Genomic DNA, 12,737 nt, shown 5'->3' with positions numbered 1-12,737 from the left:
AATAATAATATAACATTAATAAATAAAAACTTATACACATACACATACATATATACACATATACACACATACATATACATATACATATATATACATACATACACATACATATATACACTCCTACATACACATACATGTATACATAATAAATACATATATTCACAATTGGCTCAATGAAGAGGGATTTTCAAAATAAAATTTTATGATACCTGCTTTAAAAGATTTCAGCGACTGTGCCATCTTTATTATTAGGAAGTGAGAGACGTGCAGCATGTACAGTAAATGACATGGCATAGCTTTGAGTATTAAAACAAGGCAAATCTATAATGAAGTCATTACTGCATCTCAGGCGAACATCAATTTCGCGAAATTTGAATCTTTCCTGAAGGTAATGTATTTATAAGATTTATAAGATTTATTGGGAAGTAGGAATGGGTAATATACAGTAATATCTATATATCGGGTTAATAAAGAATATATATCGATTCGGTTATTCAATATATTATATAACATCGAAATGAATACGAATATCCAAATGCTGTGGGTATTGTGGGGTATTGTGTGGTGATATTGTGGGGAGATAATACTCACCAATGTTTATAATATATGTCAACTTTTATAATTAAGTTTTAAAAACAAGCAGACAAACAAACATTTTGTTATATATATATATATATATATATATATATATATATATATATATATATATATATATATATATATATTTATATCATGACGCTTGGTCACGGGACTCGCAATATTCGCGCGGAGGTCGCGCAGGCGCTTTGTGATTGTTGGCTGCGCGCGCATCCCGCACATGGGCCAGCGACTAGAGAGAGTGTTTTGTTAACTTGGACAATTTGAAAATTTGTTTTATTGTAAAATAATTGTTGTTTTTTTTTTAATTATTGATTAAATTTATTTACAAGATGAACCCTACTATCATTCCTACAATATTGATATAATGGTAATGATCTTTATATCACCATCAATGTCCAGAGGAAACCAATATATAGATATCAGACCGGTATCGATATTACCCATCCCTATTGGGAAGTTTAAAATGAAATAAAAAAAAAATCAGTATATGAGCATATTTAATATTTTCTTTTTCAAAATTGTAAAACTCACATTTTGAAATTGCAAAATTATAACTAAATTCTCATATCGTTAATAGTAACAATCGCCATTTTGTATTTCTCTCCATTTTTTTTTTTGTATTTCTCTCAAACTAATAATAATAATTGTAAACCATTTATACATCTATAATAATAATAATATATTTTAATGTCTAACAAATTCATTTTCTCAACGTATTACCACCATTTCGTTTTTTTTTTCGTTATCCCAACATCAACTTTCACATATTTCTAATCAACTTTTTTTATAATATTCTAAACATACTTTTTACAATTTCCCGTAATTATACAATGACTACAGCATTTTCTATCGCACCGATGATGTTCGTTTTAGAAAAATATTGGAATGACTTGTAAAACGAAGCTGAATTAAACTAAACTAAATGTTACCATAAGAATAAATAAATAGATTAAATCCTATATTGGTGAATTCAATATGGCGCGCTAACGACTACCTTGTATTTAATAGTTAAATTAATCAAGGCTTGTGAACACCAATAAACTGAGTTTTGACCATTTTGTGTTGCTTGCACACGCATGAAAGGAAAATTATGTTGCTTCTTTTATGTACTTTTCTTTTTTTTTATTATATATATATTCTTTTATTTTTTTTTATGTATACCTATCTATGTCTGACGTTGTCTGTTCTAAGAACGTACGTTCGTCGCGTCGTATTAAAATCTCTTAAATGACAATGGAATTTGTGGTAACCCTCCCAACCAATACGAGGTTTGAAAGAAAGAAGGATACATTTTGGCGTGTTCACAATGGAAATTATATTAATGGTGGTTTTACTCGATTTATTTATTCTTATGGTGTAACATGAAAACCATTAATTAACCATACAGTACAATAAAATTAATTCACCAATTCCATACATGTACCGAAATCAAATTGTTTCTTTGGCAATTTTAATATTCAAAAGTGAATTTACAATTTTTAATTAAAAACTGGCATAAGCTTTATTCTATTGAGAAAAACTGGCAAAATTCGTGAAACTATTATACATTTTGGTTGCGTCAATGTTGCTTTATTACATTCACTGCCGAATATATGTGTGGTGTAATTCTAAGGCCTACCATGAAATATTTTCAGAAATTTCGGGGCCTAACGAAAGACAAATTTGATGGTAAAATTACAAAAACAATGTTAAAATATCGTTCCTTTAGACTATTATGGTAAGATTTATGACGAACGAAACGTTAAGCTCCATTTACTAGGTATAAACAAAAACACGAAATTGAGTTTGAAAATTCAGAAATTCATTTCATGGTAGACCCCCTTGCCTCCATTAATAGGGGCAGATTCTTTTTATTCCATATATATCAACTAGTAGGAATGCTTTCATGGGTATATTACCGCCTGGGTTCTATATTATAAAACATATCATTATAATAAATATGTTTTATAATCAGGTTACCATATTAAAAATTTAAACTTCAAGTGTAGAGATTATAAATAAATATTTAATCAAATGGTTTTTGATTCTGATGTTTTTACAATTCGCGAACTTTTTTAATATAGGACTTAGGCGTTTGAGATACATTTATACATATAATATAATCACATAACATGTAAGCCCGGGTCCATACTAGTGTCGCTAGTGTCGCTCTCGATCCGCTCTCGGTCTGATAAAATTTTATTACTTAAGAAACAATGTGTGTTCACACTACAATCCAGTCCCGTTCCAATCGATCTCGAACTGTTTGTACTGTCCATACCGAGAGCGACCAACTGTAGTGTAGATTCGGCTTAATTTGTAACTAACTGTATTGTAATCATAGAGTCGTCATAGAATTGGACTCTAAATCGTGTAATTTAATGTTACCCATCAGCAGTGAATGTAATAGTCGCATATTTTTATCAATTAGTTGAAAATATGTCTTAGTCTTTGAAATTGCTATATTATCAAATATAACACAGAAATTTGAACTTTAAGCCAATAGAAATAGAATTGTTTATTTCTGACAACCGATTTCAAAGAGAGGACTTATTTTTTGTAAACCTTTCCAGCGCCTTTATGGATATTAGAGTGATTTATACATTTGGAAATATTATGAACAATAAAATTAGTAGCAAATTATTAAGCGTTTACGACGTAATTATTCTATGTAAGTTTAAAACTTAAACTAGATATACAGATAATCGGAAAATTTGACTATAACTGGCCGAGATGTGAATGTTTAAAACTAATGTTAACAAATTAAACAAAACATAACAGGACGAGGTATTTGCACTTGATTTTATAAAAAAAAAAAAAAAAAAAACTCGTAGGCCGAACATCCGAAAGTATATTAATCTGACAGATATTTTACAAAATTGAACCTTATTTTGTACACCACAAGCAGTATTTCTAACATTACAACCTACCTACAGTACTTGGCCATAAAATCTATGGTAACAAATAGATATACGCACGAACGCGCGTTCAATATAATGATGTATACGAAAAAAAAAGTGATAGAAATATATAAATGAAGATAATTTTGGATGGAGCTGATCACCAAACTATATTAAAATTTAATATATACTTAGCTCTTTTAAATAAGAATATATAAATTAGAAATATATTATTAATAAGTACAACTACAGCACTATTCGTATAATACAAAACAACAAATAAATTCGTGCCTCTTAACACTAGAATGCCACTTTCGAATCTAAGTGTAGACTCTGTCTTAACTATGTGAAATGTACTTCGAACTCTGTATTATAACGCAGATAGGTATACCTATTCAGACACCTTCACAAAGCATGATTTCGACATTTAAACCACTAAGGCCGGATCGACATTATAGTGCCGATCTCGATCCACTCTCGGTTTGATAAAATATTATTACATAAAAGACATTATGTGTGGATACACTACAATCCTGTCCTATTTCGATCAATCTCGAACTGTTTGTATTGACCATACCAAGAGCGAAGTTGAAGCGAACTGAGAAAAGCACTATAGTGGAGTTCCGCCCTAACTATGTAATCTATAACCATCGCACCAGGCAAGAAAAAAATTAACCTATAGGTACACTAAAATCTCCCTGATTTTTTTCTTAATTCTAAATATACACAAAAATAATTTTGTACTCTTCCAACGAGTTTCAAATGGCAACACGCTTTAGTTATTATTTTTTTCTTTCATTTTTTTTTTTACATTAATTATGGCAGCTTTGTACGATCGCCGAAATAGACAATTGGACTTAGGAGATACTTACCATATTTTATTCTCTATAGCTTGGACAAAGACGAGAATTAGAAATTGGTAAGTGGGCAACACTGTCGAACGCATAAACAAGCACCATACATTTAAACATTGAAACAGTGTTGCTAACTCAGCAAATAAGTAATTGTTTTTTTAAAACAATTCTTATATAATATCATAGATAATTTAACCGCGTTAAGTTCTAATTGAAGTTATAACTGTATTTTTTTTTTTTAAATAATAATCGAATGTTGCATCGCATTTTCTATTCAAGTAAGTATTGAGCACTAATTAAAAATCGTCTGTAATTACAAATTATCTAGTAATGATAATTAAAAAAAAATATTAACTATCTATGGATTGAATTCTCATTACTGATTTACCCATAATTTTAATATTTAAAAAATATAAGAAATAAAATGGCTACTCATTAATCTTTTTTTGCCAATACTCGTAATAAACTGTCGAAGATAATAATAATAATGTTTTATATTTGAATTTATAACTTTTAAACTTTTGTCAATAATATTTAACCATGGTTATTTAAAACCGAAAATTCAGTCAAATCCCATAAATGTTTAATCAATTCTCACCCCAAACAACTCACATATTAAAAATATCCGAATTTAAATCCGAATATGTCTGTCAGTGACAATTTGGGTAAATCCTAGGCCTGGTTAAGAAGCAAGGCTTCTAATTCATCAGCTGATCGAAGCAAGAAGGCTGCAGACTCACGGTAACCGGTGATGAGCTGTCTGACAGCGCCGACTTCTGCACCGGATAGCTTGTGGGATAGAAGCGAGGACTTGGAGGTAGACGAAGCCGCGGTACCAGGCAACGATGAAGAGGTAGAGGTGGCGTGTAGCGGAGTCGACGTCGACGTCTTCAGTGATAGGTCTGTTGGTGCTAAAATTATGATTAGTTAATAATTTTTTATACAACTTGCGATGGTATGCTCGTCAAAATATGGGCATTTAGAGCGTTTTGTACACGTGGTCCTACCTGGAGACTACCATGCCTATTTCCCAGTTAATAAATCACAAGGAATTAACTAACCTGACTTTATCCTCACCTATCATCCCAAACTGATACACCATCAGCATACCAATAGCACAGTTCTCTTTGCACAAATCTATTGGCATCCCCCTAAAATGCCTCTGCAGGGACTCAATGTTCAGGTTCCTTATGGCAGTCTATGGGGGAGGCCTATGTTCCACAGTGGACATTTAACGGCTGACATGATGTTGATGATAAAAATGCCACTGAATTAAGGATTAAAGAGTCCAGTATTTTATGTCTTACTAGTTTTTACTCGAAACTTTATCTGCGTGACCGAGATATGTCGATTAGCCGGGGGAGTAGCCTATGACCTTTTCTATCTCCAATAGTAACTGTACATTTAATTACAATTGGTCGAGCCGTTAAAATGCCAAGATGTAACAACAAACAAACTCATTTTCATATTTATAATATTATTAGCGACCCGCCCCGGCTTCGCACGGGTGGAATGCTAAAAAATGTGTTAATTTACATCACATTAGAAACTTCTAAAAGTTTCTCAACTATATTATGCATGTATTATACATATAAATCTATTAAAAAAACGCTTAAAATCCGGTTTGTAGTTTTAAAGATCTAATACATATACATAGGGGCAGACAGAAGGAAGCGATTCTGTTTTATACTATGTAGGGACTAAGGATACTTTGACAAATTATTTAGTTCAAAATTTTTAAATTTGTAACATGAAACTATGGCTCACTATACGTTTTGGGAAATTGTAAGTGAAGTGAGCAATATATACATAAATAAATATAAAATGAGCTATATTAACCTGTGAGACTGGTGGGAAACGTATGCGTATGCGCTGCCATAGCGGACAATAAAGCGCTTTGGTACGCTGCCATCGCTGCATTCACTCCTACGCCTGGACAAATAAAAAACACAATTAATACTCTTTAAAACTAGTTATATCTCGCGAATCCGCCTCGAATCTCGTGAATCAAAACATAATCCTATGTGCTAAGTTAGGATATGACCTACCCATGCACCAAATTTCATTCAAATCCGTTCAGTAGTTTTTGCGTGAAATTGTAACAAACATCCATAATTATAAACTTTCGCTTTAGGATTCTTATATACTTTATTCCACTTTATTAAAATTATTTTAGATTTTTTTTTTATACAACTTAGAATGGCATTTATTAGTTATTTAAAATTTCCAAGTTTGTAAAAAGAACCTATAGCTCACTACACATTTTGGAAAACTGTAAGTGAAGTGAGCAATTTATATATAAATAAAAGATTACTGCATTATTTTAATTTTATAGTGAATTACTTACCACCGGGTGGTAAAGCGGACAATGTGGACAGCAGCGCGCTGTTTGTAAGCGCTGAAGCTGGATTCGTGCTGGAACTGGAATATAACAATGACAATCATGAATCATCTTAATTTGTGTTATATTAGATACACAAATTTCCAGTCGCCCATAATCAAATATAATAACTAGCAATCCGCCCCGGCTTTGCATGGGTAAATAGGATTTTCTTTCGAGGTTTTTTCCAGAGACTACAGCATCATGGAACTTAAAAAAGGGGGTAAAGATGTTTCTTCAGCGTCAACAAAGCGCCTAGTATTCCAGACGGTCATAGGCTACGGTAACCGCTTACGATTAGATGGGCCGTATGCTTGTTTGCCAACGCAGTGGTATAAAAAAAAAATTATTAATAAGAGAACCTTTATTATTTTATCATTAAAACTGTTCCACAAAAAAAAACCTAAATTCAATTGTGACAAAACCATTTATTTTGATTTCAAAAGTAAATTATTGAACCGATTTTGATAAAATCTGCAAGTATATACTTTCGTGTTTTGTATTTTATGTCAGAATTATGTGATAAGAAACTAAAAAAAAAATTTGAATTCAATTTTTGAAGTCGATTGAAAATATAAAGATATAAAGGTAGTCTAAAAGGGAATTACACAAAGGAAACCTTTATAGGCGAATTAACCATGACATTGGATCTCTGTATTAAATTTTTAATGTTTCTCACCTTTGTCTTCCAAATGTTTGTGGCGTTCCGAATGTGTTCGGGAATGAAGGTCTAAACAATGGCGCCGGTGAAGATGCAGGACTGGAAATGAGAAAAATATTATTACAATAAACTATTGGAATAACAAGCAAACAATTAATGGTCGAAAGATGGACAGCAGGAGTAACACATGAGCAATCTTAAAAAAATATATCAAAAGCCTAACTGCGGTTGCCACCCCGCCTGCCAAACATGGCAACTACTGGCAAAATCCCCAAAGCGCCTTACTCTCTTTTGTCAGAAATTACTCTGGTTCTTTTACAAGTTGTAAATGTTATTCTGTACTTTCGACTACCAACAGTAAAACAAACATTAATTTGAAGACTAGGAAAGCATAACCTACCTAGCAGTCTTACTCCCGGCGTTTCCATTCGCATTGTCCAACTTCAAGCTATTGTTGTTCAACAACGTATTCTCCATCGTGGGGCTCGCTGATGGCCTGGTAGTGTCCGCTGCAGCTTTGCTGTGTCCCGCTGTCGATAAAGATGTGGTGCTTGTGGTAGTAGCTGGAGTAGACGCTGGGCTACTAATGGCACCGCTGTACAAACTGAGAAACGATGAGGCGACGGCAGAGGTCGCTGTTGTGTCGATTGCCTGTTAAGAAAATTTTTGTTGATATCAACTAGAAAGGAAGATATTGGGTGAGGATAAGATATGGCAGTGAAATTTCAAGGTATTGCCACTTTACATACACAAACATAGTACATGAATATAAAATGGCCGATACCATAAAATGGCGGATAAAAGCTTTTCTTTAAAAATGTTTATAAACAGATTTGTCTTATTTTTGCTAAGTTTACCACTACAAACTTTTGGAGGGAACAATAAAGAGTATCAATTTATATATTTAATAAATAATATATATATATTATACTTTTGTGCAATATAGGTGTTTGTATTTTATGTACGTAAAAATTATGAATTCACTATTGCGCCACCTACCCAATTCTATCTGTTCTCCTTTTATCAAAGATTGTCTGTAAGAGATTTTTCTAGCGATAAGACCGCCTTTTGTACCCTTACGTATATATTTTAATCTGTACTTTATGCTACTGTATTGGACTTGAATTTTCTAATTGTCATTGTATATTTTTATGTTCCTGGTGCAACAAAGAGTTAAATAAATAATTAATATTTGCGCTCACCATGGGTGTGGGTACAGTTGGCATCGGTTGGCTGACAGGATCCAGGCCGAGCCGCATGCGTTTAGCGTTGAGGCTTTCGTTCTCGCAGGCCTGCGCCAAAATGTGTTCCGCTTGCACCGAGGTCAGGTGTGCCGGCGTCGGCCGCACCTGGAACAGGGCGGAACTGGTTATGTTTCTTGTTCACTAGCTAAAATATTGACGGGCACGAAATTATCGTATAGGTTAGTATACAATAAAAAAAACAAATTTCTTTATAAATGAGGACACTTGCACTCTTCCACAAAAGCCTATGTTGTGCTAAACTTAACACGCAGTGGTGTTAGGTGTTCTGTACTAGAGAAGAGTTTCAAAGAATTTCAGATCCTACTAAATGTCAATAACCTACAGCATCAATATTATAGTATTTGAAGGCTTACAATTTACGCTGTGTGGTCCCGGCGTAGAATGGGCCACTTCTTTTCTCGTAGGTGTCGTAAGAGGCTACGAAGAGAACTTAATGGTCACAGTGCACAGAGATAAGCAAAAGCGTCCCTCTTTTAACATCACCAATGCGTAACTACGGTTGCCAACCCATCTGCCAAGCATGGCAACTGCTATCAAAGTCTCTCTTATGTGGGATGTCTATGTTCAGCAGTGGACAGTTAACGGCTTATATGATGATGATGATTTTAGGTTTTATGTTTCAGTGACCATAATCTGATTCTGAACAGACCTGACTTCTCGTCCTCCACTAGTACCATTCCATTATACACCATGAACATAGGTGATTTGGCCATTTCATATTCATTCACCAAAAGAATCCTGATCCTCTAAATTAAGTACAATGAGCAAAACATTAGAATTTAAATGGGTATTTATGAATTATTAAAAGATCGGACCCTCACCGCTGTATCCCATGCGCTGCCAGTACCCGGCGTGCTGCCCCCGTTTCCCGTCGTGGGACCATCACCACGGACCTTCTTATTCCTTCTGCAGCTCTTCAAGTACGTTCTAATTCGCTTTCTAGCACGCTCGGCAAACTCCGGGAATTGTCGGGTGCACGAGTCGATAATAGCTTGAATCTTCTCCTTCGGCTGTTTCGATATAGGTACTATCCTGTCTAAGTTCTCATCAACGAATAGTCGAACGAACATCTGGAAACAATACAATATCAAAATAAAATACATCAATACAAACTGAAACTTGTTGACCAACTTCACAACTACGTGGTTGTGAAGAATTAGCAATAGGTATAACTTGTCAGATTCACTCCCATGTGGTTCATTAACTGGTATCTTGTCAGCGCAAGTAGGAAAAGCATTCCATTTTCACCTATTAAAAAATATCCTATGTGACCATCTTTCTTTGTTATAAGCTGAAAATACCATCGCAATCACTGAAGTTGTATACTATTCCTTCCTACAGTTACATCACATTCTGGATATCAAATTAGAAACATCTACGTTGCGGTAGACTGAGTCGTAAGTGGGACGACTATTTGAGTAGTAGACCCAATTTAGCTTTAAATTGAGACATATTAAGACGTAAAAGAGGAAACCTATTCCTTTGTGCAACCATTAGATACAGGCTTATAAAAAAATAGAAATACAGTCACTCACATTAAAAGCCTTGAGCCGCTCAGGATCGTGATGTTGCGGATCAACGCGATCGTCGCTGTCATCATCAGACGCGCCACCATCGTCGTCGTCCTTCGTCCGATCAGAGGATGACGTCTCGTCGTGAGTCGATGCTTGTTCAGCGCCAGGAGTTGCTGAACCGACGTGAATTGGGCTCTGCGGAGAAAGAATAGCGTAAGTAAATTAATATATCAATTATAGAACAATCGACATTGTGATACTAGGTATGCACAAAATTCGACTGCATAAGTTCATCAGACTCACTTGTGTTTCTGCCGCCCATCAGGTGTTTTTTGTTTCTTTTTTGTTAAGGGTGAAAATGAAATAGGTAGTCCTGTTTGTGCTATCGGTATATGCTGGCAAAGCACCCGTGAAAGGTTATAGATGAGGAAGAAAATAGATCAATTACCCATCGCGACTATTTCGCCTAGAATTTACCACAATAGTTTCTAGGGTGAACCACGTAGTGATCGATCTGGTAGGGTATATTACTTGTAATATATAGTATAATATAATTATTTCCTATTACTAACAATCCCTTTCACCCCAATGTGTGTTTGCATGGCTATATTTCGGTTTTAATAGTGGGATATGACACGTAAATGACAAGGTATGGATGTATAGCACTTTAGTCCTCAGGGGTAGCATAAACGTCATAGCAATCATTGATACAGTTCGTGTATATAGGCAATTACCACTTTCATCAAATGGGTCTTCAAATTATTTATCATTTCATTTTATACAAAAAAAAAATACAGGTAAATATACTGAAATTTCATATTTGAACTATTTGCGGTCCACATGTCAACTGACATATATGAAGAAGCGTTCAATTGATTTACTTTTGGGTGTCTCTCCCAGATTTGTAATGTACGTATGTTTCACGGAGACAAAATATATATAAAATAACTTAGTTGTTATCTCTCCTTTGGCTCTTATTCAGCAATGAGATTGAGTTCTGATAGGATAAATAATTCTTTACTGATATTACTTCCAGGTTACTTTATATCTCCTTTGGAAAACACACTATACTAGTATCCCGAGAAGATAGAAACATCGATACAAAAATATCTTAAAATTCTATCCTTGACAGGAAAGATCATGGAAAGGTCGCAGTTTCACAAATTTATCTGCCTGAAAAAGCTCGTCTTTCAATAATAATAATATTACATAAACTATAAGGGATTTTAGTTTCTTAGTTTAATATATAGTATGGTAAAAAATGATGGGTCAACCTTAAAACTCACCGAGTGGCCAGTAGCCAAAGGTGTAGATGGCTTGGGTGGTTTGCTGCCCAGCCCCAAAGCGCTGTGATACGAAGCCCAGAGATCTGCCATACTGTCTGTGCCGCTTTCTGTTATCTCCCCATTTCGACCTGCAAGTACCAGGAAATCATAAGTTAATGAAGTTCATCTAACAACGAAATAATAAGCATTTTTTGGCTACATTATCGGTTCGATTTGCGGAAATATATATATATTTTTTCTGTTTCCATGTTAAAAACAGCTATTTCATTAGTAAGAAAATTAATATCAGACCAAAATGGAAGTAAACTCTACAGATAATAAAAATATCAAATCGGTTCAGAATTAACAAGAATTCCGCATGACATGGGTCCATAGAAAAATACTGAAATATTCTGAAAAATTATTTTTCTGAAGTAGCTTAAAAATAAAAAGCACATACGGAATATATATATTTATATATCATCATCATCATCAGCTGACAAACTGTCCACTGCTGAACATAGGCCTTCCCATAAGGCGGGAGGGGGGGGGGGGGTTGCCAGCAGTTGCCATACTTGCCAGGCGGGTTGACAACTGCAGTATATATATATATATATAGACTATATATTAGACTTTAATACTCCTAAACAGTGAAAATAGCTAACACGTGACGTTATCTACAAGTCGTTTTTAGACAGAAATATTAGAATATATATATATCTAAAAATATATGTATAACTCCATACAAAATTATAACTGTCCGAAATACAATTAAACTAAATATTTCTGTCATTAATGCCAGTTGTGTACGCCGATTACACTTGTATGTCTCTTTGTCAGCTTTACCACAGTTACATGTCAAGCCTGACAAGAACACCTATCGTGTAATAGGCACCTTATACGACACCTATGCCTTCGCGAAAACGCAAGACTCGCCAGACGTATATAATAATAACGATTGCCGCTTAAATAAACACTACTACTAGAATGTTCTGAGAAATGTTCAAAATATGAGAATTCATATACACCTTCGTCTATAACAGAAAGAGATTTTAATAATTGTAGGTAATTTAATCCCTTTATTCATAGAAACTAAAATCTACCATAAATTTATTTTAGCTATAGAACGGATTTGTCACTTTCTTTTAAACGGAGAAATTCTCCATTTAAAAGAATGTGACAAAACAGTTTTCCAGGAGAATGTAGCATAAAAGAAAGAGGCAAAACAGTTCTCCAGGAGAATGTAGCATAAAAGAAAGAGGCAAAACAGTTCTCCAGGAGAATGTAGCATAAAAGAAAGAGGCAAAACAGTTCTCCAG

The 12,737-nt window shown here is 34.1% G+C and overlaps 1 protein-coding gene across 4 annotated transcripts in view; it reads right to left on the bottom strand.

Annotated features, from left to right (window-relative positions):
* Positions 1-1,080: 1,080 nt before the first annotated feature.
* The window catches only part of LOC113511027 (nucleolar protein 4), a 226,685-nt gene continuing 215,028 nt past the window's right edge, over positions 1,081-12,737 (bottom strand). For 2 of the 4 annotated variants that reach the window (XM_026894587.3, XM_026894590.3), the window contains 9 exons: positions 11,440-11,567; positions 10,175-10,348; positions 9,461-9,709; positions 8,577-8,723; positions 7,775-8,025; positions 7,393-7,473; positions 6,681-6,754; positions 6,173-6,265; positions 1,081-5,244 (listed from right to left, as the gene is read on the bottom strand). In XM_026894587.3, coding sequence (XP_026750388.2) covers positions 5,006-5,244; positions 6,173-6,265; positions 6,681-6,754; positions 7,393-7,473; positions 7,775-8,025; positions 8,577-8,723; positions 9,461-9,709; positions 10,175-10,348; positions 11,440-11,567 — 1,436 coding nt within the window. In that variant the 3' untranslated portion in view covers positions 1,081-5,005. The remainder of the gene's footprint in view (positions 5,245-6,172; positions 6,266-6,680; positions 6,755-7,392; positions 7,474-7,774; positions 8,026-8,576; positions 8,724-9,460; positions 9,710-10,174; positions 10,349-11,439; positions 11,568-12,737) is intronic. The other 2 variants (XM_026894589.3, XM_026894588.3) reach the window with 2 other exon arrangements.

The sequence above is a fragment of the Galleria mellonella genome, unplaced genomic scaffold (assembly GCF_026898425.1).
Source record: "Galleria mellonella isolate WM207_F2 unplaced genomic scaffold, CSIRO_AGI_GalMel_v1 utg133, whole genome shotgun sequence".
NCBI classification, from domain to species: Eukaryota; Metazoa; Arthropoda; class Insecta; order Lepidoptera; family Pyralidae; genus Galleria; species Galleria mellonella.
Note: the sequence above shows the minus strand (reverse complement) of the source record. Positions and strands in the feature narration are given on the sequence as shown.